General features: G+C 34.7%; 1 protein-coding gene across 2 annotated transcripts in view; it reads right to left on the bottom strand.

Moving 5' to 3' along the window:
- The window catches only part of PolD1 (DNA polymerase delta 1, catalytic subunit), a 50,653-nt gene that overhangs the window by 6,305 nt on the left and 18,485 nt on the right, over positions 1-25,863 (bottom strand). For both annotated transcript variants that reach the window (XM_089240814.1, XM_089240815.1), the window contains exons 7-18: positions 24,315-24,481; positions 23,676-23,921; positions 20,299-20,409; positions 14,838-15,029; positions 13,415-13,731; positions 10,348-10,495; positions 9,956-10,189; positions 6,522-6,694; positions 6,247-6,399; positions 5,686-5,921; positions 3,497-3,610; positions 1,949-2,004 (exon numbers count right to left, since the gene is read on the bottom strand). In XM_089240814.1, coding sequence (XP_089096940.1) covers positions 1,949-2,004; positions 3,497-3,610; positions 5,686-5,921; positions 6,247-6,399; positions 6,522-6,694; positions 9,956-10,189; positions 10,348-10,495; positions 13,415-13,731; positions 14,838-15,029; positions 20,299-20,409; positions 23,676-23,921; positions 24,315-24,481 — 2,147 coding nt within the window. The remainder of the gene's footprint in view (positions 1-1,948; positions 2,005-3,496; positions 3,611-5,685; positions 5,922-6,246; positions 6,400-6,521; positions 6,695-9,955; positions 10,190-10,347; positions 10,496-13,414; positions 13,732-14,837; positions 15,030-20,298; positions 20,410-23,675; positions 23,922-24,314; positions 24,482-25,863) is intronic.

Genomic DNA, 25,863 nt, shown 5'->3' with positions numbered 1-25,863 from the left:
CGAAATCTAAATTCCAGCCTAAGGGTTCTGCTGTAGGATGTAGGAGCCTCTTGGTACATGCACATAACATGGTCCCGATGGGTCAAATGGGTCCCGATATGTGAATATCGACCCAATATCGATATATGATATCATATCGATATATGAATGTGAATATCGATATATTAATCGAACCCACTTCCGTAACAGAGTTTCCGTCACTCGTTTGCTTAGCAACAGGCCCTTTTCGAGTTTGTTTGTGATTTTATATTATAGAATAGATATGGAGTTTTCTGTAATGCAACGCCATCTCTTAATGAAATTTTGAAACTTTTTAACGTGCATCAATATGGTAATGAAAGGTGGTCTATACTGTTCACGTGAAAAATAGAGCTGTAACATTTCACTCAATCTTTTTAAAAAATAATCTTGTCCCAAACAATATGCTATTGTTTTCAGCATCTTTCCCAGTTATGAACTATTGATTTTAGAAACACAAATTATTCAAGTCATAAATACAAGCATTGGCAGTATTTGAATTTAGGAAAGAAAAAGTTCCAAGAACTGTTGCAAACTTGTAAAATCATTTGGCAAACAGAACGGCCTGGATGATATGATAATTTTGAATAAGTGAAATGAGTAGATATTGGTAAAAGGAAAACTTTCCTCTCATTTCAGTAGATTTTTCTTCCCTGAATGTTATGGTAAACTAGTTAAAGATGGGCTGCCATCCCCTGATCACCATCTCTTGGTGACTTTTTTGCATCTTATAGAGAGAGAGAATTGGTATATTTAGTTAGAGCAAAAACTAGCATTTTTTGTGGGGCAGTTGTGAGAGCATCAAACTTCTGATACAAAGTTTACAGGTTCCATTCCAGCTTGTAATTGCAATTTTTTTCTCTTTCATCATGCATTATCCATGCTTTAATATCAATTATTTTGTGTTGTTCTCAGAGAAAGTGTAGTCATACCCTACAATCCAATACTCTCATTGAAGATCAAACCGATTCTTAAAAAGTTTAATCTAACAACCATAGATGTGCCCACTAAAAACTTTGGTTTCATGCCCCCTAAAGATGCTATACCGCAGAATAAACAATGGGGCATTTATTACATTCCATGTGGTGATTGCTCTCTTGGTTATATAGGACAGACAAGGAGACCCATAAAAGCAAGATTAAATGAACACGCTCGCTGTGTTAAGAATCAGGAATGTGAAAAATCTACCATCGCCGCTCACTGTTGGCAAGAAGGCCACAAATTCAAATTTCAAGAAGCGAGAGTTTTTCACAAATTCAAGTCCACAGTTGATCTAGATTTCTACGAAGGCACATATATTCGGGCCTTCAAAAATATACTAGTGAGCGATAATAAATCTACACTCCCGATCGCAACACCATGGCTTAAATTCATTTCGAGCGGGAATTACAAGAAAATTCGAATGGACCAATCGGATAGCACTATTCCGCAAATGTCCAATCAGGACGCTGCATTAGTATCTCACGCAGGCTCACAGCTTCATTCTGACCACGACGTTTGAAGTGAACAGACGTACTTCTTCCGCTGAGCAACCGAGCATGAAGATTTGGTATTCAACCCAAATGGGAAACTCGGTCAGCGAAACTAGTGGTAAAATTTTTCCTCTGAAGACGGCACCCATTGGTGTTGAAATGCATTAGGACTTTTATTATTTTTTGTGTATTTGCCTTATTCGTTGGTGTCTTCTAAATATTCTTGGGCAAAGTGGATCAACTCGTCTATAGAATAAACATCTGTTTTCAACAAAAATGTTTATTAAAAATGCAAAAAAGAAGGTGGTGTCAGTGAAAGGGAATAAAAAGGTAAATTGTAAATGACAACAAAAAAGTCTACAAAAATTTAAATGACAAATCACTGAAATATATGAAACAAAGTTTGTGGGGGGGGGGGGTGGTCATTTGAAAGAAATCTTAAAAAAGCAAAAACTTACTTCAGTTTGATATATCTCACTTTCTTTTGGCTTACAATGCTCACAAACAGATGCTTCTGAAAAATAAAAGATGAGGTATTTAGATTGAAATATTTTTAAAAAATGCACCAATTAAATTCCTTTGAATAATTAAATCAATAGAATTGCATCTGAAACACCATTTCCAGATGTGCTAACTTTTGGAATCCAGGAATACCAAGATTCTCTCGAGAGGGGAGTGCCCCGCATCCAAAGACCCCGATCAAAAAACAATTTTTTGTGAATTTCTTTTCAAATCAATTAGGAAAAGTGCCCCCAGGCAGGTGCTGTGTAGCCCAAGGAGAATATAATCATTGTGGATGCTATCAGTGATGATAAATAATCTTGGGTATACAAACTTTTAAAAGCAGTTGTATATTTTCATTTTGAAGACATTTAATCTGAGAAAACAAGAAAACAAAACTTCAAAATATAAAGCAGCTGACCAAAAAATCTCCAGTGGTATCACATATCACATGGTGTACAATCAATCTTTCTTTGTTACAGTATTTCCCAAGTGGTAGTTAATCTAAGCGGTTTAATTCAGCTTTGTTGTTAATATAATACAATAATTGTGCAGGGACTTTGGCAACCGAGACTATCCCCTGATAAAAGGTTGTTGATAAATAAATAAAGTCATGGCATTGTCAATTTGCTTAAATGCGGTCACCAAGACTTTTTTGATGGCTTCTTGATGGAGGTGATGTGTTCAACTGAGTACTTATGTTCAGGGAACTATGGCTGTCCTCTATAGGTGTTTTCCCTAATGGCAACTGCATTCATTGATGTCACGACATCATGGAAGCACAGGGAAAATCAGTAAAAAAGAATTTTGATCTAAAATAAATTGAAAAAAAAATTTTCTTCCAAATCTAACTTTATGCTAAAACCCAGAGAAATTTTTAACAAATCCGGAGAGTGGAAGAAAGGGTAAAAAGTCTGGAGTCTCCCACCTAAATCTGTAAAGTTGGTTGGTCTGCATTTCCATTTTCTCAAGTGTATTTTGTGCATTAATGTTATAGTTGGTTTATTTTACAAATAAAAAGCTATCTAAATAGTTCTAGTACACTAATGCTTGCCAGACCGGAACACTAGATTGAAGAACTGAATATTAATAAGCATACTAAGTAATAAATAATATCAGGGATATGCAAACTCCTCCATGTATATCACATGTGAGACTAGTTTTTTGAGAATGCACTGTCTCAGATGAATAAACAACTATAACAAGGCTCATCATTTTCAGCTTATTAATTCAAAACCGTGTTTTATATGTATCAGAGAATAAGTACATTATAAATTTTTCTTCCAAAGAGAACAAAAAAAAAATTATTTACACACAACTCATGGCAAAATAACTAAGAATGTGCAGCAGTTAGATACGAAGAAAAATGAACTGTAAACACATGTGAGAATTTCATATAGGTAAAAATATCTAGTTAATCATTTTTTAATTTCAATTGAAAATAATTTAATAGCATCTAATTTGAATGGGAACTAGAAATTTCTCATTCACGTATAAATACACACTTTCTTCATCCAATAGCGACCGACAACCAATGCAGGTACTTCTCTTCTTTGTGAAAGCAGAAAGAGCTCCAACCTTTGATGTGATCACAGTTTTGGTTCTTGTGTGATCACCTCCTGAAAAATAAATTGGTCTTATTTTGATTCAAATGAAAGAATGAATAAAATTATGTGAAAAGTATTGTGCGAGTAAAGTTTTGATTCTGGATTAAAATATTACAATAATTGTAATTCTGAATTTTGTTTTACACAGCGGAGGAGAGAGAAATGTATGCTGTAAAATAGAAATATAGTTGACCTTGGACATAAAAGCCTCCATCGTTCCATGAAAAACTGACTTTATATTGGGAGGTCATTATGTCGAAAGTTCAAAAAAAAAATAAAGATAATTTCATATGGGGAAGAAATAAAAAGAAATTTATTATTCATTTTGTTATAACTCCAGCAGTTGCAATGAAAATACAAATGTGCCACAAAAGAAAAAATGCATAGTGAAGTGGCTGAAAAATATATCAGATTAGAAAATACAATTTTGATAATTACACGCATGTACTAAATTCTTCAATATCAAGGGTGCAGGTTAAACTTCAATTTTGGCAGAGTCTGGGCAGAGCTGAATTTGAACATTTTATTGAACAGAATGGTCTTAGTAGGTTGTAATATTGGATGAAAAATAGCACGAACGGAATAAGTTTAGATATTATCATAACCCAATGAAACCCAATATTCAAACAATGACAGGGGTGGGAAGTGACTAAGTCCATTTCGGAGCAGCTTTGGAGCAGCAAAATTCAGGATTTGGAGCAGTAAAATATGGGATTCGGAGCAGATATTTATAAATTCGATCAGTGAAATTAACAAGAATATTTTCGTTAATGCTCAACCCTTTTCAAAATAAAACTGTACTGTCTTTTGTTATCAAACATCTTTTCGTCAGCTTGATTTTTGTTTCTGGTGTTTTAGGCTTTTGACACCTTGTTTGAAAGAGCGGCTGTCATAAAATTTTTTGCACCTGTCTATTAAGATTATTTTTGCTTACTGAGGGCGCTATTTGCTGCCTTGAACAGCACTTCAAATGAGCTAAAAAAAAATTTATAAGTTTTCAATTTTTTTATACTTGGAAAGAAATTGTTGCAAAATGGGAGAGAATTTCGGAAGAATCAACTCGATGTTTGGCAATTCAGCACTCATTATCTGGCGAGATTGGCGATATGGCACTCGTTATTTGGCGAGATTGGCGATATGACACTCGTTATTTGGCGAGATTGACGATTTAACGCTCGTTATTTGGCGAGATTGACGATTTAACGCTCGTTATTCGGCAACATTGGCGATTTAACGCTCGTTATTCTGCAAAGTTTCTAAACTAAAATTCGTAATTCGGCGGACATGCGCTTTTTACTCCCGGAATGAAAATTTTTTTCACGAAACATCGGGATTTAACACAATGACGATCGACTACAGTAATTTCTGCTGCTTCCAGTGGCGACTTTTTTTTTTTTAAACGGAAACACTCGCATTTGCACTTTGACGCTGAAAGACATTGCAAACCATCTTCAGTTCCACGATCACGGACAATATCGGGGTTTCGCGATGGAAAGCCCGATGAGGTGCCGATAGTTTGAGTATAGTGGAATAAAACGCTCTTCTCGGAAAGAATCGTTTCGTGGCTATCAGGAACAAAAAATTTTTGGCGTCCTTTCCGAAATTCCGGGCATACTAAAGCAAAATTCGCTATTTGGCGCAGAAAAATACGAAAATACGCTATTGGAGCAGGATGGCGCAAGATATTAGTTTTGGCGCAGTGCGGCGCAATTGGCGCAGAGTTCCCACCCCTGAATGAGTACAATTTTAAAATAGAAAAATAAAAAAGGGGATGTAAATGACTTTACTCAAAAGTATACTTAACAAGTCTTTGAATAGGGCATTTAAAATTTTTTAAAAAAAAAATCAAGATTGGTTATCATATTTATGAATCTGAATAAAAATTTTTGACCGTGAATGAATCTCACTACAAAGGTGTAAAATGATCTGGTTCCTGTCAGAAATTTTCAATCGGATTAAAATCAGATGTTTTGAGTCCAATTTCTTTTTTAACATAGAAAGACAAATGAGCTCATGATAAACACTGACAATAACGCAAATTACACAACAGAACTGTTGAGAATAATAACAATAAATGGGTATCTTACGTAGTAACACAGATTCAGCTTTGTTTTCCCCTAAAATGGGTTCAAAGATCCTAAGCAATGGTTTAGATATTTGGTTGTCCAAGTAATATTGTGTGTCAATAGGAATATTGTTCTCCAGGACATAAATGGGATCTTCAGATTTCATGTATGCTGCTGTCTTTTTGCTCCCAGCAATAATCACATAAGGCACTCGATCACCAAGATTTGGTGCACTACCTGGATCTCGTTTACGCATCCTGCCGGGGAAAAAAATACTTGCAAATGCTGATCTTTCACTGATAATATTATAGTAATCTTTCACGAATATATAATACTTTATTAGGTATGACATAAGAATTTAATGATATTCAGAGAAAGAAAAAACTTTGGTGAAAAATGATATTCACAATGAAATGATCAGTGAAGTGCGAGTAAAATTTCAAAATTAAAGAATAAAACAAAGAATGAACTGTTAGAACCTAAATCTACATGCAAGGTTTTCATTTCTGTTTACCTGACACCCCTTCTTAAAAAAAGGAAAGGAAAGAAAACTAAAAACAAGGAACAGTGACAGAATATTACCTGTGGGCAAGCTCTGTATGGGCTTGTTTTGCAGCATATTCTTTGTCTGTTTTTGTAAGCTCTTTAGTAATGACTAGCTGAGATATGTCAATTCTGTTACATAACAAATCAGATATTGTTTGCTTTGCAAACTCCACAGCACCGCCAGGATCCCTGCATAACAAAAGTACAATTGCTTTAAAATTAAAACATACATCACAAATTTTGTTTTTATAGAAATTTGAACATTTTACTCAAAGCTCATTTAAATAATTTTCCATTGCAACACAAAGTACCTGTCAATCAGAAGTTTCTCCAGACAAGTATTGATGAGGTTTGCCACTAAAGGACAGTTGTCTCGTCTGACGGTTTCAATACCTTTACAATCCATTTTGTCATGAATTTCTGGCTTGGTGAAGTAAAGGCCAGCATATCTTTTCTTATTGATCAACAAATACGGAAAATAAACCTAATTGAAATATGAAAGTAATTTAAATATAAGCATATTGTGTGGATGTACCATAATTCATAGAATCCTGGCAAATGGTCAAAGAGGTGTGAGCAATGAGTATGATGAATTTCATGAGAAAGAATCAGAATACAGATGACAGTTATACATGGGCACCCAAGTGGAATGGTGATAAGATGCTCATCTACCACCGTGAATGTTGTCGTCATGGTCCCAGGAGTGGGTCCCATGGTCCAAACCCAAAGAAGGATATAGATAAGATATTTTCCCTAATGAGCTTAAGGCTCTTATTAAAGGCAGTAAATTGCAATATAATGATATGGCCAGAGTTGGTGTTTTGGTGAATTATTTTATCCATGGATGCATAATTATTTTTTTACTTGCTGGCCATATTTTTCCCTAAATTACATATGCAGGGCTTTACAAGAGCTGAATTAATTCTTGAAAGGGCCAAATCAAAAAACAAAGAGACCACATGAAAACACAGATGTGATGAATTTAAGCAATTCTGTGTTTTCAACTGATGCAGAGGTCTTGTCTTAAGTGCAAAAAATTCTATATAAAAATAATAAAAATAGCGGTTTTAAAATTATCCTAAAAATATTGTTAGAGAGGTTTATCATAGTAAAGGATATTGCTGCATCGAGGGAAGTTTAGCATTACAGACTATAGGCTGTACCAAACAATATTTGAAAAAATACCATTGTAGAGGGATTTATCATTATATCGAGTATTGTTGTAGGGAGGGGTTTCACAGTATATGCATCTGTTTTGTGAACATTGTAAGCAAATTGAGCACAAGATTTTTTTTGTGACATCGAAAACCATTATTTTGACATTTCCCCCTTCCAATGTGTTTTTCCTGTCTAACAACCCCTATTCAATGGTCATCTCCGCAGACAGCTACTTTTTTGTGGAACGCTGAGAGACCGTCTTAGGGGAGTTTCACTGTATTTTCATTCTGTATAAATTTAGTGACATATTTTATTAGTACAAAAATGAAATAAACAAAAGGAAATAATAGTGACATTGTTTTTATTAGTCTGTATTGGTTTTACTATCAAAAATTTCCCATTTTTCAGATATTGAAAGAACAACTCCTTTTGACATGAATAGAGAGATATGATGTCATAATGACTACACTACCATTTGAAATTTAATGGCCAGAAAGTAAAGGCCAGTACATGCACTGATGAAAAACTTATCTTGGCAACGTTAAACAAACTGCAGTATGCTCATTGTACACTTTCCCTTATTAATAAATCTCTGCCTTTGAATAAGTTAGTTGTTTAGCCTTAAGGTTCCTGTACACATTCAGGTACTCATGAGAAATCTGCTTTAGGGATCCCCTGACTACACCATTCTTTATAAATCATTTGCTTTCATTTACACAATTGACATGTTTAAAAAGAAATATGATAAACATGTTGGGGCAAGTCGAGAAGCTATCCATTCTTAGAATAAGACAACCATAAGTATTCTTTATGGGCGTTGTATAATATTTTATCATGTGTATATATTGTTTATAATTTGTGTTAATTGCATTTTTAATTGGGTTGCTGTATTTCTTAAATATATGACATCCATATTTTTAGGGGCATCTTTTTATCAGCCACTTCGTTGGGCGTTTTGCCTGTTGTGGCGTTGTATTTGTATTTCTATTTGCTCTAAACTTATCAGGTAAACTGATAACAGGAGTGAAAAGGATGAATCCTCAACTTGTTTCAAAAAAAAAAAACAGGGGACCTACTCAAAAAATTAGGAAAAGTACGGCTGAAAAGTAGGAAGGGGGTTAGATAACATAATGATGGCATAATAAAAAAAATCCCCCAAACAAAATTTTTTTTTTTTTTTTTCCATAGCACTATATTTCACTTATAAGATTGACTTGATACAAAGCAAAATGACAGAAATGACTTGGTTACAAAAACAATTTGAGCCAAAACAGTGTACTAGCAACCACAGATACTGCTTTTCTGTCTCTTTCCCTCTCCTCACAATATAAATTACATTTTTTTTTTGGAGTCTTCCACAATCCAGTCTGTCAACCCTCTCCAACAATGCACACAGCAAATTATGAAGCCATGCAAATTTTTTTAAGAATGACGCTCATTCAAGACCACTTCCAAAAGCACAGTGCAAAATGTGTAACTTACACATGGTCTGGTGTAAATAAGTCAAAGTGGACCAGATGGTTTTACTGCATTGTCCATCCTTTTTTTTAAAGGGATTTGTTTAAATTTTAGTGTTCAATGCCAGTGTAATTGTTTTTGACAAATGAAGCACTTTCATTTCTAGCTCTTTGCTGAGCATTATAAATATTGTTTATGCCTCTGCATGTCCTAAAATTACAGAAGACAATGCTATTGGGTAGCATCAGAATCACCAAATCTAGAAAATGCCTATGTATCCAACTGCTTCGTTATGCAAACTGTTGCTTCACTTATACAGAAAATGTGCACCATAATTATGAATGATTAATATTAGTTACTGTCCAAGAACCATGAAGCAGTAAATACAAAATTGTTTCTTTCCCAATAGACAGAAGTTTTTAATGACTATTCTACTAGGTGAACACTCAAACAAAGCAAACAAAAAATTAATAAACCAAATGGTCCACATACACCACCCCCAAAAATAACCTTAAAAAAATACAATTTCTGCTTTGGCAGAATCATTAACTGCAATCTACATTTGTATTATCTGGCAATATATCAATAATTCCTTCCTAAATTAAAATCAATTACAAGAATTGTTGATAGGATTTGGCAAAAAAGTAGGAAAAGTAAGACAAGTGGGAGCCCCGAAAAAAGTAAAATGATGGAAGAAAAAATGTTGCGGAAATTTTTTACGAAAATTTGTGTGTGTGTGACACACTGTATAGATTAAAATAATAGTTGATGTAGCTTTAGTGCCAACTCATTATAAGCGAGTTGGCACTAAAAAACAGGTTTTCATATTATAATCCCTACATGGAAGATTTGTTCATAGAAAATTTGTGGTGCTAAGCCAGGGTTGCTATAGCAGGGTTTGACTGCATGTGTGTATATATATATATATATATGTTACAGACAAAGCCTGAAGTCCAGCCATTTTGCATATTGGCTGTGGTACACATGAATGACAGTAGCATACATGAAAAATAGAGTAATGGACTTCTAACTTCTAAAGCAAAAAAGTTAGAATATTTCTTGCCTTTTCCTATTTTGATTTCCTACAATATAATTATGATTTATAAACAATTCAAATTTGAAATCTCACCTTTTCAAAATCTAATTTTATAGGTTTTTCAAAATGGCAACTGACAAATTCAGCAGCTTCTCTTCCTAAATTCATCGCTTCTTGTACAGTTTTCACACCGAAATTCACCATCACAGAATCTGTATCACCATAAATGACTTTAGCAGTCTTGTTGTAACCATTCTCTTTGGTATATTTGCTTTCAACTAAATCTTTTGTTTTGTCTATCATCATACGCCCAAATGCTGTAACACTCTGTGATAGATAATACAAACAAGTAAATGGGTATATAATAAGCAAAATCAAATTTGGTAATAATGTAGAATGTGATGAATAATTTTTTACTATAAAAATCAATTAAATAGAAATTTTTGTTAGAACATCTACTAAAAATATTTTAACGTCAACTGTACCTGTGAAACTTCCAAGCATGGAAGTTTGCCAACCTGAGCACCAGTGAAACCATAAACTGAATTAGCACTTATTTTCAAAGCTAATTGACGACCATCCAGCACTTTCTTTTTGAAAGGATCAGTTTCTTTCTTTAGATCTTCTTTCGCTCTACAAAAAACCAATAAGTGTAAGTAACTAGCAAAATTGTCAAATGAGAAGTAGGTATATCAGAGCAAATACTGGTAGGTATAAAGTAGGGATGGGACGAATAGTGATTTGGCTGAATATCGAATATTCAGCAGTCAAATATCAATTTCTTAAAATTCATCAAAATTATAAATAAAGTTGCCATTTTAAATTGAAAATAAAATTGGTAAGTTCAAATGATTGGTATTGAATTTCAATTAATTTTATTTCAATATTAATTTTAATTCATTCTTTAGGTATTAAAAAACTGGTAACAAAAGGATTTTTGTTGCCATGATACTGACGATCAAACATAACGATATATAGTGCGACTTTTCTGGATGTTATGCTGAAACGAATATTTGGAAAGAAAAGTGATTTGTCTCCTCTGGGAATCGAACCTGGAACCCCTTGCATACCGAGCAAGTGCACTAACCAATACACAAGAGACAAACATTTCAATTCCTTATAACACGCATTACTAGCATGAAGTGCTGAGTGGAAACATAGCAGCCTCCCTTAACTGCAGCATACAATGATATATTGCATTTTAATATTATAGTGATACCTCGGCTAGCAAAGATGATTCGTTCTAGAATCACACTTTTTAGCAGAAATGTGATTTCCCATAGGTCTCTATAGAAAATCGTTTGATTCCTTCCAGCTTCTGCCAAAAATTTAGATAAGTTTTTTTATAGCATTTCTCTGTGTTTTAAAAAAGACAAAAACTGATTTAAGACTAAAATGAATAGCTTTAAAATTGTATAAATGAGAATATATAGGAAGATGAGAGATGTGCTGAAGATATTTTTATTTTCTGCAACCAACACCAGCTTTAGTCTACTAAAGCTCGCGTTGACACGACCCAATCGAGTTCATAAGTGTCCCCATCCATTTGTAATTTGGTCAGCTCATTTCTGTGTCTGATACATGCAGATGGAGAAGATTATCTCCCAGACTGTTCAGCTTGATGCTAAGAGTCTTGCTCTGAAAACATAGTCTACCCTTTTTTTTTAATGCATTTTCCATTTCGGCCGAATCTTTCATTTTATATGAAATGGTACAAATAATTTCAGAAAAGTGTAGGCACATCTGAAAAAAGATTTCGACATACACATGAGATAATTGGGCTCTAGTGACATTAATTCTGATGATTGGTGCAAAAAATTCAGCTCACAATGCGGATATTTTATGTTAGTGCATGCATTCATATCATCGAAAATGTTTGTTAGCTGAATCTGTACCCATTAGCCAAAGCAGAAAAATCACAAAAAAATCTTTGTTAGCCGGAAAATTCATAAGCCAAGATGTCCGTTAGCAGAGGTATCCCTGTACTTACAGAATCAATTTTTTTTTCAACACTTGTTACAATTTTACATCTAATTAAGGAAATGCCAACCATTACTTACTCTCAAATATTAATGCATCATAAAATTTGAGACTTATTTTTTCTCTCTAGATGTTCTTTGCCCACATTTCAGTAGCTCAATACATTTCTTGTCTGGGTACATCATTCAGTTAGTGAATTTGTGTAATTCATGCTCACTTCCACATTATTAAGGTAGGATTCTATTTTCAGCTTCCTGTTATACTTATCCTAGAAATTCACCCTTACATAACCTCTTGCACAGAAAGGTATGCACCACACAATAAAATATAATCAGTAAATAGTTAATGTATGCGAAAAATTCCAATTGATATAATTTCTAAAAAAATTTTTGTTGTGGCACGATTTACACAGATATTTGGCCGAATACCGAAAAGTAGCTGAATATTCGTCCCATCTCTAGTATAAAGTAATTAATCAATCAGTAGAATATGATAAGGACATATTTCAATTCATATTTTTCATACAATAGTAAAAACTGGATATCTAACAAACCCCTTTTTTGGAAGGATTTCCACTTTACCATATCATTACTTTAATGTTAATTAATGCTAATACTAAAAGTAATTTTAAAAAATTAAAGGAATAAGAGCATAATTCCCAGACAGGATTTTGATACTCAATTTTATGTTTCAATAATTTCTGCCACAGGGTATAGCTGTTTCATTTTTTAAATTATTAATATATTTTTTATTGTCATGATTTTTATTCTTACAACAATGCTTCATTAGTGAAAAATGAGGAATACACAGGAGGGGGGAAAACACCAAGAAGCCAAATGGCCTTATATTAGTCACATAATACTCAAAATACTGATGTATAATTGAATGAAATGTCTGAAAAAACTATTAGAATTTGTGAAGATTGCCTGATATTTTGAAAGAGAACACTTGCCGGCCGATAAAGTATGAGTGAATGCAAAGACTAATTAGATATATGGAACTGAACCTCCACAATCTTCATAGCAAGAAAGATGGTACTAATGACCGGACACGTCAAAATGAAGACATTGACTATGTAATATCATGAATGCCGGAAGTCTCATGAAGTACGTGTGATCTGCGACCTCTATCCGGTCAAGCTCTGAACGACTAATATCTAATCATAGATGGGCTATTTTTACAAATTATCATAATCTCAAATATATGATTTAATCTGGTGATCATACAGAGATTCCATATCTATGATACAGATTTGAGATTAAATTTCATGAAAATCAACTTATTTTTATTGTACTCACTCTCTATTATCAAACAGATCTTGAGAATCCAGAGTGACGATTGCTGATTTTTTTTTTTATGTTAATAATTTTATCTTCATGTTGCCATGTTGCGTTTATTATTTAATAAAGTTTCTGGATACACCCAACATTCGGGAATGCTTTGAAATCTCTCTGAGATGTGAGGAGGGGTGTGTCCAGTCCTTCAATATCAGAATTTTTGTAACTCACTCTCTAGTTTTTAACTGAAACTTTATCCATAAAAACGATAAAAATAGATCACAGTAGCACTTACCTTTTGCGAGCAGTCAGAAGGTGCTCTAAAATCTCAGGCAATAATCCTTTCCGCACAGACTTCTTGACAAAAAAGTTTGAAGATGGAGTCTTGATGAAATCTTGTGGTCCCAACTTGTCTTTCACTGCATTTGACTGTATTAATGTTGTATAACACAGATTGTGAGCCATCATGATGGAAGGATACAGAGAAACAAAATCGAGAGTGGAGATCGGATCACTATAGTATCCTTTGACAGGCTCTATGACAGTAGCTCCTGTATAATCATCACCAGCTTCGCTTCTGATGGTTGGCATCACATAATCATGTTCAATAGCCTAAAATGTGAATGTAAATCAAATTTAAAAAATAATAATTCAATGTTAAAAGCAAGTTTTTTATGGCCTTCATCTGAAATGTTAACAACTGATAAGAAACAAAAGTTATCATAACTGTGATGTGAAAGTTTTCACATACAGAAAAAAAATCTGAGGACTCTAGTGCAAAGGAAACACCAAATGTTAATTTAGAAGTTATGAAACAATTTCTGTCAAGAGAAGTTTCGTGTTACATGCATCAAGCAAACTGAAAGTAAATTTCACACAAATACACTATGTCAGCAAAAAAAGATGTAAAAATAATACTTTCAGACTGTTTTTTTTTTCTTTGAACCTATTTTGAAGAAACTTTTTCCCTTCATTATTCACCCCCTTTCACCCACTCTAAACACCTGGTTTTCTGGTCCCTTTTTACATACATAAGATTGGGTTCATTGATCATCAGAATGGTGGGTATCTTTGTGTTACATTAAAAATAATAAATCATAATTATGCATAATTATCTTAGTGAGTTTGAGAAATTTCATGACATTTTATCATGTTTGTCAGTGATTATGCATATTTCTCAAATGAAATAAGTATGTTGGATAAATATGGGAAAAAATTTAACAACCCTCCCTCTTCTTCTTTGGACAGTTTCCTGAGGTTTGCCCATACTTGACAAGAACTTTGCCAAATTTCTTTTTTAAATAAGTGTGAAAATAAAAACAAAAATTATTATTAATCTTGTAAGGTTGGCTTTTTTCACACACATTAACATATGGAAACAAAATTAACATTAACAATCAAATTCATCACTTTAGGCTGAAGTTTATGCATAACCTCACGTAAATTTAAGAAATCTTTGACAATTTATCATATTTACCAGCACGAGCTGGGGATTATACATAATTACCGTTAAATGTGACAAATTTTCATGTGACAGAGATGATATATGAACAAAATTTATTAAACTGGTCAGTGGTTATGTATAGTTGATTATAATTGTTGATAATAATAGTTGATTATAATCAACTATTATTCGTGATCACCAGATTTGTGATTTTTACTATAGCATAATGTATGAAACAAATATTTTTTTTATTTCTACAAAATTCTCTGAATACTTTTCTCAACAGCTGCGACACAACTTTGATCTGCTGGCCTCTGCTCAACAAATATGTTAAAGGAACACCAGTGACACGAGCCATTTCCATGTAATTAATGACACACATAAGTTTGTCCAAAAGGCGCAGGGGTAGCATAGCATCTTTCAAACAGTAAACCGCTAACCTCCTCCTCGTCTGCTCATTTCCATTCTGTAAAGGCAGAGGAAAAAATTCATTCATATTTACAAAATTACAATGGTTAATTAGTGTGTTGACTTATATTGTGTCATGCGATTCACACAGCTATAGGGAAACTATAACAAGAGAGTGTGCAAGACAATACAGAGGAATACAAAAGTGAGTGCGAAGGAGCGATATAACAAAACACTGCGTTCTGCATGCCTACTTTGGCATCTAAACTGTTGGGAATTTCAGTATTTTTGAATGCACTCTTTCATTTTTTCAATTGTATATTCATATTATTTTATTAGTATAGTTGTACATTTGTCCATATACAAATGGTGACATTGTGTTCTGCCTTTAATTGCACCAACTGATGGGGAAAATGAAAAGATGGAAACAAATTTCATTGAGATATAAGAGACAGCTTAAGAAGTTTCTACTCGGGTAATTGTACATTAAAAAAAACCATAATTAATCACAAGTTGGACTTTATAATGAAATGTTCAAAAGTTTATATTGTTATGAATTATTTGAGATTAAAAAATAGATGGTGAATAGGGAATCTTAATAGTAACATTAAGACAATTTGAAATTTTCAACTGATAAAGCTCTGTGGAACTGTTAATAACTTTTCATTATCTGAAAAATGTATGTACAATACAGGGCTCAGCACGGATCATGGCCTCAAAACTAGTGAAAATAGTAACCAAAATATTTAAAAAAGTGACCAAATAGTGACCAAAATGTTTAAAAAGTGACCCAATAGTGACCAAAATAATTTTAGAAAGAGACCAAATGGACAATGAATTTTGATTATTACCAAATTGAATGAATTGAAATTGAATTTAGTTTTTACTAAACTTAGTATTTCAATGGAACTCATTGAAATTGGTTTTTTTACATAGTAGTATGAAATAAATCAAACTCAAACACATTCTGCTAACCAGAAAAGTTTTGAATAACTTATCAAATTTATCAACAACTATGTGTGAGAGAGTAACATTACATCCTTTCTAAGTAACAGTAGTAATGCCTTTCCCCCCCCCAAAGGGGCCGTTCAAGTATTACGTCATCATAGATGGGGGGGGGGGGAAGGGGGGGTTTCCGATTTGCTGACAGGGGGGGGAGGTTGAATAACGCTTACGTCATCAACCACCCTTTATGAAAATATGAGTTAGGATTCGGGGGGGGGGGCAGAGCTGATGAAATTTTGCTGACAAGTGGGGGGGGGGTCAGCGTTTTGCTGATGGGTGGGGGGGGGGGGGGTGTTCAAAAATGGCTAAAAATTTCCTTATGTAATACTTGAATGGCCCCATATTGCTATCCACAACCCAGCTTAAAATCAATTTAAGCAGGAAAAACTTCAAAACGGGAAAAAATTTTCACATTCAAAGAAGGAAAAAAAATGAAATAACACAAAATTTGATGAGAGAATTTGTCCCATCTACATTCTAGTGGATTTTTCATTATGTTATGGTATGAATGACAGTATATAAAATGTACTCACACTTTTTTTAACTAGTACAAATTGATTTACATAATTAGGTTTGTATAATATCTTCCAACAAATTTTAAGAAATTTACTATAATGATTGATTTAAAAAAAAACTAAAATTACATTTTTAACAATATTATTTTAAATTATTAAATTAAAATATTACTTAAACTACTGAATTAAATAAATTATTTAAATCATTAAATTGACTAAATTATTTTAATTGTTAGGGGCCGTTCAAGCATTACGTCATCATCGATGGAGGGGGAGGGGGTTTCTGACTTGCTGACTTTTGATGACAAGGGGGGGGGTTTCGATAATACTTACGTCATCAACCACCCTTTATGAAAATATGAGTTAGGATTCAGAGGGGCAGAGCTGATGACGAAATTTTGCTGACAAGGGGGGGGGGAGGGAGGGGGTCAAAAATGGCTAAAAATTTGCTTACGTAATACTTGAACGGCCCCTTATACGTTGAGGGAGGGCAATCCATCCTTCCCCCCAACGTCAATGGCAGAGCCTACTGATGTATATCAATTGTCATCTGCCGCACCTCTAAGACCTTCAAGTCTATCTGCACCTATGACTGGACTGGGAAGGGTGGGTGGGTCTATTCTTTTACAGGCGGAGGGGGCTCCAAAATAATACTGCCCTTGGGTGAGGGAGAAAACAAATCAGTTTTGAAATTGTTTGGTTTTTGAGAGAAAAATTTGTAAATATATATTTTCCTTTTTTTTTTACACACAACATACACCCCTGCAAAAAAAACATTTACTACTTTACCCAGAAACAATATAATTTTGCCCCCCCCCCCCGTAATTTTTAACAGAAAAAGACTCCGCGGTCTTCCCCGGTAAATTTCCCATGAACCTGGTAAGCACCAACGTGGCGACTTTTTTCCGCGCCAACCAATCGCCGTTTTGCGGCGGTCAATTCAAGATGGCTGACAAAGATAAAATTACAAAAAAATATATAATTTATAACATGAATCAAACAAATATGCGGCAATATGCGAAAATCGATAGAAATATATCGGGAAATACGGAAAATTAGGATAAAATGAACACAAAAATCGAATCAACGACATACGGGGTTTATAAATGCGGTTGATAGAGTTTATGGATGCTGCTGTCAGGACTACCTATTTTAGCGCGAAAAAAAGTCGCCAAGTTAGCTAGGACTCCTCCCGTAATTTTCAAAGAACAAAAACAGTGAATTCGCCCCCACCCTAGGCACCCGATTTACCAAGGCCGTAATACGATATTTTTTCTGGAGGGGAAACGTAATTTTACTGCCCCTTGACTGTGAAATTCGATAATTTTGCAAAGGAATTTATTTCCTTTTCTTAAATATACCATTCCATCAAAAATTCCATTCGAGGCATTGCCCCCCCCCCCCCCAGTTTCGGATTTGATCACGGTATGTAGCAACCCGGGCCGCAAGTACGAACGAAAATTTACTATCGCCCGGGGCCGGTATCCATTTTTAACAACGGAAAAAAGAGTAAACTCGGCACCCTGGCACCCTTCCTCGTTCAACACCCGTGGAACCAGACCCCGCCCTCTCCTATTGCAGTCATAACAGCGACTCGAGACAAAAACGTTGTAATAACTTCCGAGGTCTGAAAAGGGGATTTTTTACACAACACCGCACGGAGAATGGAGCGCAATATGTCGATATTAAGTCAACAATCAGCATCGTGAAGATGCCCTAAATCAAGTTACGGCCAGAAGCGGATAAAGGTCAGTTGTTGACGGCCCCGGGCATAAAAAAAATTAATATTACGCCCCTTAAATTAGGAAAAAAGTATAAAGTAGGGGCCAAAGGCACGGTCGCTGTGCCCAAGGGCGTAGCCAGGGGGGGGGACTTGGGGGTCTGGTTCCCCCCCCCCGAAATGTGAGAAAATGACCGAAAAAAGGGAAAAAGATGGCCAAATCCATTGTTCTGTCACTTTGGTCCCCCCCCCCGAACGAAATTTCTGGCTACGCCCCTGGCTGTGCCCACCGTTAAATCTGCCTCTATGTACGGCTCCGCATGCAGGTTAACTGAGTTTTCATCAGCCTGATGACCAATTTTCATCTGATTTGGTTAAACTAAACGTTGAATTCGAAGGTTTTTAACAACTGGCTGTTGCGAAGATATATTTTGGAAAGAGAAAATTCAACCGGAAAGTGAAAGGACGTGGGTTCGATTCCCAGCAGGGGCAGTTGAATTTTCTCTCTTTCCAAAATATATCTTCGCAACAGCCAGTTGTTAAAAACGTTCGTATGGTAGCAGAGAGTGACGTCATCCTTCCATAAACGTTGAATTGCAGGATTCTGTGATCTTTTCATAAACAGTTCTCCTTTCGATCCAATTTGGGGCTACGGTTTCTTGCTGAGATTTAAATCCAGTTAGAAAAATAGCACGAATTTTATTTCTAGATAGATCGCGATTTTCAGTCGGATGATTTTTTTTTTTATTGTAAGTAAATTCAAAATACTTGCGAGCTTCTTTAACGTTGGCCAGCTACAAGAGTATTCTCCAAAGCGTACTAATAATACGCTTAATACGTATTAATAGTACGCATCTTTAATATGCGCGCTTTGGTATTCTCCCGCTGCGCGTAAGTTAGTTTCTGCACGGGCTCTCTTTATAAACTCGCTCAATGTAAATGAGCCTTTAAATCGTCATTTCAAATATTAAAAAAAATTAACAAAAGTAACGATAGAACAAACAACAAATGTAACTTGCTCGATGCTCCAAGAAAGGAATTCGGCCCTTAGGACAAACTTTTTAAACAAATAAAATAAAGGATCAATTTTAAAATAAGATAAAAATGAAAGAACGAGTGGGGAAATAAGAAAGAATGGTAGTAGAGGAGGGGAAAAAATTATTTGTTGTAAATACGCCTTTTACGCTATTTTTTTCCGACCGGCTTTTCCATAAAATGACGATTCTTTAACTAAGGAGCTTACTTTTTCCAAGCGCCTTGAAATCAAGTTATGCTGACGTCACACGGTATGCTCCCGGGAAGATAAAGACGCCTTCATATATATATATAGGGGTTCCTTGTACGATCGTAGTTCAATGAAGGGAGGGAGAAAATTACCGACCTTGAACCGGTAAAGTTCCTCCTTGAAGAAAAGAAAAACACTGACAGCCGAAAAGCGCGCGAGACCGAGGTTTTTTTGCTAAAAAAAGTGGAAAAAGTGACCTGGGCCCGAAAATAGGTAATAAAAGTGACCAGCTTCTAAACAAGTGACTTTTAGGGGAAAAAGTGACCCGTGCCGAGCCCTGTACAATATTTATTTAGGAAAAAATGTTATGTATATGGCAAAATATAATAAATATCAATAGAAAGTGATTTTTTCTTCTAATTTTTGCGATAAACTAGGTTTTTTTTTTTAAACCTTCTAAAAAAAGGTGTTTTGATCATATAAACATGTAAGTATTCATAGTTAAAAATTTCTTTACAGCAAAATAATGAATAATATGCAAAAAAGTAAAAAAAAAAACTTGATGTTTAAGTCTTGTAGTTAGAATTTCCTTTCCCCATTGAATTTACATGTTCAGTGAATGTTTCACCAATTTCGTTTCAAAAGTGTTATGCTATGGTGGAGGGACAGCTGCAGTCTTCACTCCAGTTTCCCTATAGCTTAGCGCACATGATTCAAAAATATAATTTACAGGACATATTAAAATATTTCAACACATGAAACACTTTTGTTGTAAGGGTAAAGACATGACACACATGATCATTTATTAGCTTATTGAAAAACCATCATAAGAGAAATGATGAATAATATCACTAATATATACCTGTAAATCAGTGATAATTGAATGCTGCACATCTTCTTTTTGCTCTTGTAAAAAATGATAACTTACAGCATTCAAAGTGTAAGAACGTAGTTTGTGATCTCTCACTAATATCTGAAAGAGAAAAAAAAATGAAACTATAAATGTCTCAGACAATATGAATGCAGTTCTTGTTAACTCTTAGAACCAAATTAAACTTATACATTTGCTTAAATAATAGAATAGAAGTGGAGGAGGATACACTATTTCTCTAGAAAATACATGTCATGAAAAAAAAGGAAAAAGAAAGTCTTTGTAACTTGGTGGTTTTACAGTTTAACTTTTATGGTGAACGTATCATGAAGTGTTTCTAACAACTGGTATTATGAGTATGTATCAGAACTTCAACTTAAAATATAATGCACGCGAGAAATCACTTTGAAATACAAAAAAATATTGAGATTTAGGACTTAAACTTATTGAATTTTGATTATAAATGTTAAGCTGCATAAATGAATCAGAATCATTCCATTTAAATTAATAAGTTAACAATGTGAATCTGAAGTTCATAAACAACCAAATAATTTTATGTAATGGAACAAACCTTTGAATACAAAATGCCAGAACATGAGTAAAATTGGATCCATGTCAAATACATAAATTAGTGTAATGAAAGTGGATGTGCCTTCTTTTGACCAAAAGAAGGTGTTTGGATGATGGTAGGCGATGGCGAGTTATGAAGCAGGTTAGAATTCACCCAATCAACTCTATGGACAACATTCTGCCATATAGAGCTTTTGTCATAAGCGATGATAGTGAGAATTTAGCGAATGAAGTGGCCAGCATATTTCTCACACCAAAACCCAATAGAGCAGTGTTTCTCCACATTTTTGATGTCACAGACCCTTTGTAATGAAAGTCTATGCACCAAGGAATCCCCCCCCCCTCCCGCCGGTAGCATCAGAAGGCCAATATAGAGGGCACCCTTCCACAAAATCCACAATGCACTGTTTTTTTTACATAATTTGCACATCACAAAAAATAGAATAAATAAAAATTTTGCAGTTCAAAATGTGTCATTCATGCAGTACATGTACACAATACTTGCAGACCCCTGGGGGTCAGCAAACCACAGGTTGGGAAACACTACAACAGAGCCTGTATGAATGCTCTCAGGAGAACTGTAGCTTTTAGACAAACTTCTAATACTATCGAAGAGCTGCAACGTGCTCTAACACAAAAGTGGGATTAATATCTTCTGACTTCATCAAACACTTAATTGTTGCCCATTCTGGACTAGTGTAATCAGGGCCGCAACTGGGGGGGGGGGGGGGGCAGGCGAGTCTCGTGCCCTGGATGCTAGACCCGAGGGGGTGCAAATTTCATTCTGAAACCTCTTCTTCAACATTACAAGGGGGCGTCAAAATACACTGGTGAAATAAATTAAGAAAATTTGCATATTTTATCGAATTTCATGAAAAGAACTGAACTGAATGTAAAACCACTGCTTCTAGACAAAAATGCAAATCTTGTACGTCAAATACGTAAGCGTACACGTGTGTAAGCGGAGCCAGTAGAGAAACAGGCTTTATAAGCGCACGTAAGTTAAGACGCATTTCGTTCGCTAGCACACCTCGGCGAATTTCTTGGTGTTCTTTTGCAGCAATCGGTTAATTTCAAATTGTAACAGTAAAAATGAGTAACCACCAACGTTTAGATGATGGAATGAGGTGGCAAATTGTGGTGAGGCTAGAAGCAGGCCAATCTCAAGTCCAGATTTGTAGAGAGTTCAATTTAACACCCAGCGTCGTGTGTAACTTATGGAAAACAGTTCCAGGATACCAGATCCATTGAGAGAAAGCCTGGGCAAGGTCGTCCAAGAGCCACGACGGCCAGAGAAGATTGCCATTTGTCGGTTATAGCGAGGCGTAACAGGAGTGCTACAGCTTCTCAGCTCTCTCGTGACTTGTATGCAGCCACAGGAACCCGTGTATCAAGGGTGACTGTTTCCAAAAGACTTCATGAAAGAGGGTTGTTTGCAAGAAGACCTGCTGTTTGTGTCCCGCTCACTTCTACGGACCGGAGAATCCGTTTATCATGGTGAAGAGCATAGAGATCGGAGTATAAATCAATGGGCTTCATTGATGAGTCCCAGTTCAGCCTAAGCACCGATTCTCGCCATACATTCATATGGAGAGAACCAGGGACCCACTACCTACCCTCCAATGTCAGCGAAATCGACCATTATGGCGGAGGAGGTTGAATGGTCTGGGCAGGCATCATGTTGGATGGCCGCACATCTCTCCATGTCTTTGAAAGAGGCACTGTGACTGGTGTGAGGTATAGGGATGAGGTCTTGGAGCCTTATGTTTGCATTTTCAGGGGTGCAGTTGGTCCTGAGTTCATTTTAATGGACGATAACGCGAGGCCACATAGAGCTCTTCTGCTCGACGATTTTCTAGAGAGTGAGGATATTCGCCGGATGGATTGGCTACCCAGATCTCCAGACCTTAACCCTATACAGCATGTCTAGGACGCTCTGGGGAGGGCAATTGCAACTCACAACCCCCCCTCCAGGAACCATCCAGGGAATGAAAACAGCATTGCTGAACGAGTGGGACCAATTACCACAGGAAATGATGAACTGCCTTATTTCAAGTATGACATCATGCTGGGAGACCTGTATATCTGTAAGAGGGGACCATACCCCCCTATTAACCCATTTTTTTGTTTATACTGCAACCACTGTTTCAGACACTCCAACGAGTGTTACGCACGATCATGCGTGTGTATTACAATTATTGAATGGTTATTTGTTTTGTATTGTATCAATGTATGTACATATCAAATTTCATTAAAATCGGTACAGTAGTTCTAGAGATAATCGACCAAGTCTGCAAATTCTCTTAATTTCTTACACCAGTGTACAAGCTTGCCCCAGGTGACGAAGCATCTAGTTGCAAACCTGAGTGTAATAGATCATATTCCTTATTACAGGCATTTCCTTTCAAGATCATGACTGGCCATTGCCTCCATTTCCTTCCCCTTATGAGTAAATAAACAATTAAAACTTTTCTTTTTATCCTATGCAAATAATATGCAGGGTCATTGTTCTATGCTACCATAAAATCTTGAACTAACTACTGAATGAATGAATGCCAGAACTTTGCCACTGGACTTATCCCGTTGCGAGATCATTTCCAGCCCAGCGTCATGACAGAGTCTGGAACACTATTTTGTGTCAAAAAAAATAACATACAAAATTTTGTATGTTATTCAGTTTTAACAACTGAATAAACTGCTGCAGTCTTTACTGATTTTTACCTAATTTTCAATTCCATGCCTATTTTTTAAAGGGGAGCGTGTAAATAACTATGAACCAGACAGAAAAATATTCAAACCTGCAATAGATCAAATTGTACTCTTCCTTCTATGCTTATGAGCTTATTTTCTCGTTTTCCCATTTGCCTTGACTGTAAAATAGCATCTCTCATCACAGTTTTAGCATTTTTTACACGTCCTAGAAATGGGAATGCAGCACATTTCAAATGGTTTGCTCGATTCAACAAGTATGGTAGATCAAAATTTTGTATATTGTAGCCTGTAATTACATCAGGATCAACTTCTCTGACAAAATCTGCCCATTTCTGAAAATAAGCAATAACTTCAGTTAAACATTTAAAAAATCAGTGTGTGTAAACAATAATACAATACAAAACATGGTGAAAAAACATGAAAGTACACAGCATTTTCATTGATGTATCTAACATTGTTTAAAATGACACCCTTCCATTTTAATGTAATGGTTTTGCAAAATACATACAAAATGAAATTAATAAAGCTCAAGTCTTATGTTTTGCAATATATTTAATTTACAATTCTTGTACTTATAAATTTTAAATATGGATAAGGAAATAATCTCAACAGTCAGAAATCAACTACAAGAACTATGAATACCTCACATTTTGTTTGTCACAGATTTATAAGATATTTAAAAAGCTGGAAAGTATGATTGAAAAATGAATCCTATTTATAATTACATTTAGTAAGTCCCTTTCATTTTCGTAAGATAAAACTTGTGAACCAATAATGGGGGCACATGATTTTAGAGTGAACACATTTCGAATGAAAGGATCTTTCTCTCCCTGGCGAATGACCATATTAGCGATCTGAATCACAGAATCCTTCTCTGCCTCTGGAAATATACCTATTCAAACAATAATAAAAAAAGAAAATTATGAAAAACACCAAAGGAAGAAAATAATGAATGTTTATCTTTTCAAATATGATGATCGATGACTTAACACCAATATGGTAGATAAACTTTGCCTATTAATACTTAAAAAATAAATAAAAAAAATTAAGTAAACAATACAAGGACTAATTACAATTTAATAAGAAATTAATAGATATATAGCATGCATAAAGCCTGGAACAAGAAAATTTTTAATGTTTTATGGAAGAACAACTACTATTGTGGTTACACTTAAACACAATGAAATAGATACAGCTACAAGTTAACTTAGATGTAGGTACATAACATATCCCAATGTGTTTATCTTGTCCAAAACTCAGGCATAACATTGATTTATACAAAGTACAAATGACTGGATATCAAGCGAAGATGAATTTCATTCACATTCTCTTTGGAAGAATTTTACCACCAATCTTTCACAGTCTGGGTGAGTGCTCTACCATTTAGCCAGGGTTGGGTTTTTGACATGACAAGCGTCAAAAACTGGTTTAAACTGTGAAAAACCGTCCACACACAAAAACTGTCAAAACCGTCAAAAACCTAAATGAATGCCTTTTGATAATGTTTTGAACACAATAGGTATACAACATGATAGAAAACTTACTTTTTTGCATATCACAATGTTTTATTTTTAAACATTAATTTATTACAATAATTGAAACAAAATATTAATTATAATTTGCAATTTCAAATTCTTCAACATAAGAGCCAGAACATATAAAATATAATTTTTGGTTTATTTTTCTAAGCTACTTATTACCTGTGTTCAATTTGCTAAGTGGAATAGAGCTGCTTATTCCAAATATGTATGATAGGGCATCAGGATTAGGTTTTTGACCCCAGAAACTCAGTATTAAAACAGTCAAAAACATGTTGTTAATGTTGTCAAATAGTTTTTGTTAACTTGATAGATATGTTAAACAACAAAACACTTCCTTTTATTTGGATTAAAGAGTTTTATATTCAGAATGATAATTACTGAGGAAAAATATCTATTTCGATATTTTAAATTTTCTGATCCGCCCAAAATTTTATTCCATATAAAAATTCTCACGCAGCATCTGTGTGTGTTAATGCACTAATTAAACTCATTTATTTTCACCTAAAAATTTCTTATATCTGGGTGTATAAATTCACAGAGCTTTAAAGAGTATTTTCAACCAAAGCAGAGCTGACAAGACTTGATACCCAAAGCATTTGTTTTGCACGTTTGAATACAGCTTCAATTGGAAAACCATTGCATTATAAATGCTAGTAAATGTACCATATCATAGTGCAAAAGTAAGAATAACTAAGTTTGACATATGCAAGCTAGCATTGCCAAATTAAATGAC

The sequence above is a fragment of the Pholcus phalangioides genome, unplaced genomic scaffold (genome assembly GCF_987345545.1).
Source record: "Pholcus phalangioides strain wild (caught in Gottingen) unplaced genomic scaffold, Ppha-v1.0 ptg000013l_1, whole genome shotgun sequence".
Lineage (NCBI taxonomy): Eukaryota > Metazoa > Arthropoda > Arachnida > Araneae > Pholcidae > Pholcus > Pholcus phalangioides.
The sequence above is the reverse complement of the archived record's forward strand: the minus strand, read 5'-3'. Positions and strand labels throughout refer to the sequence as shown.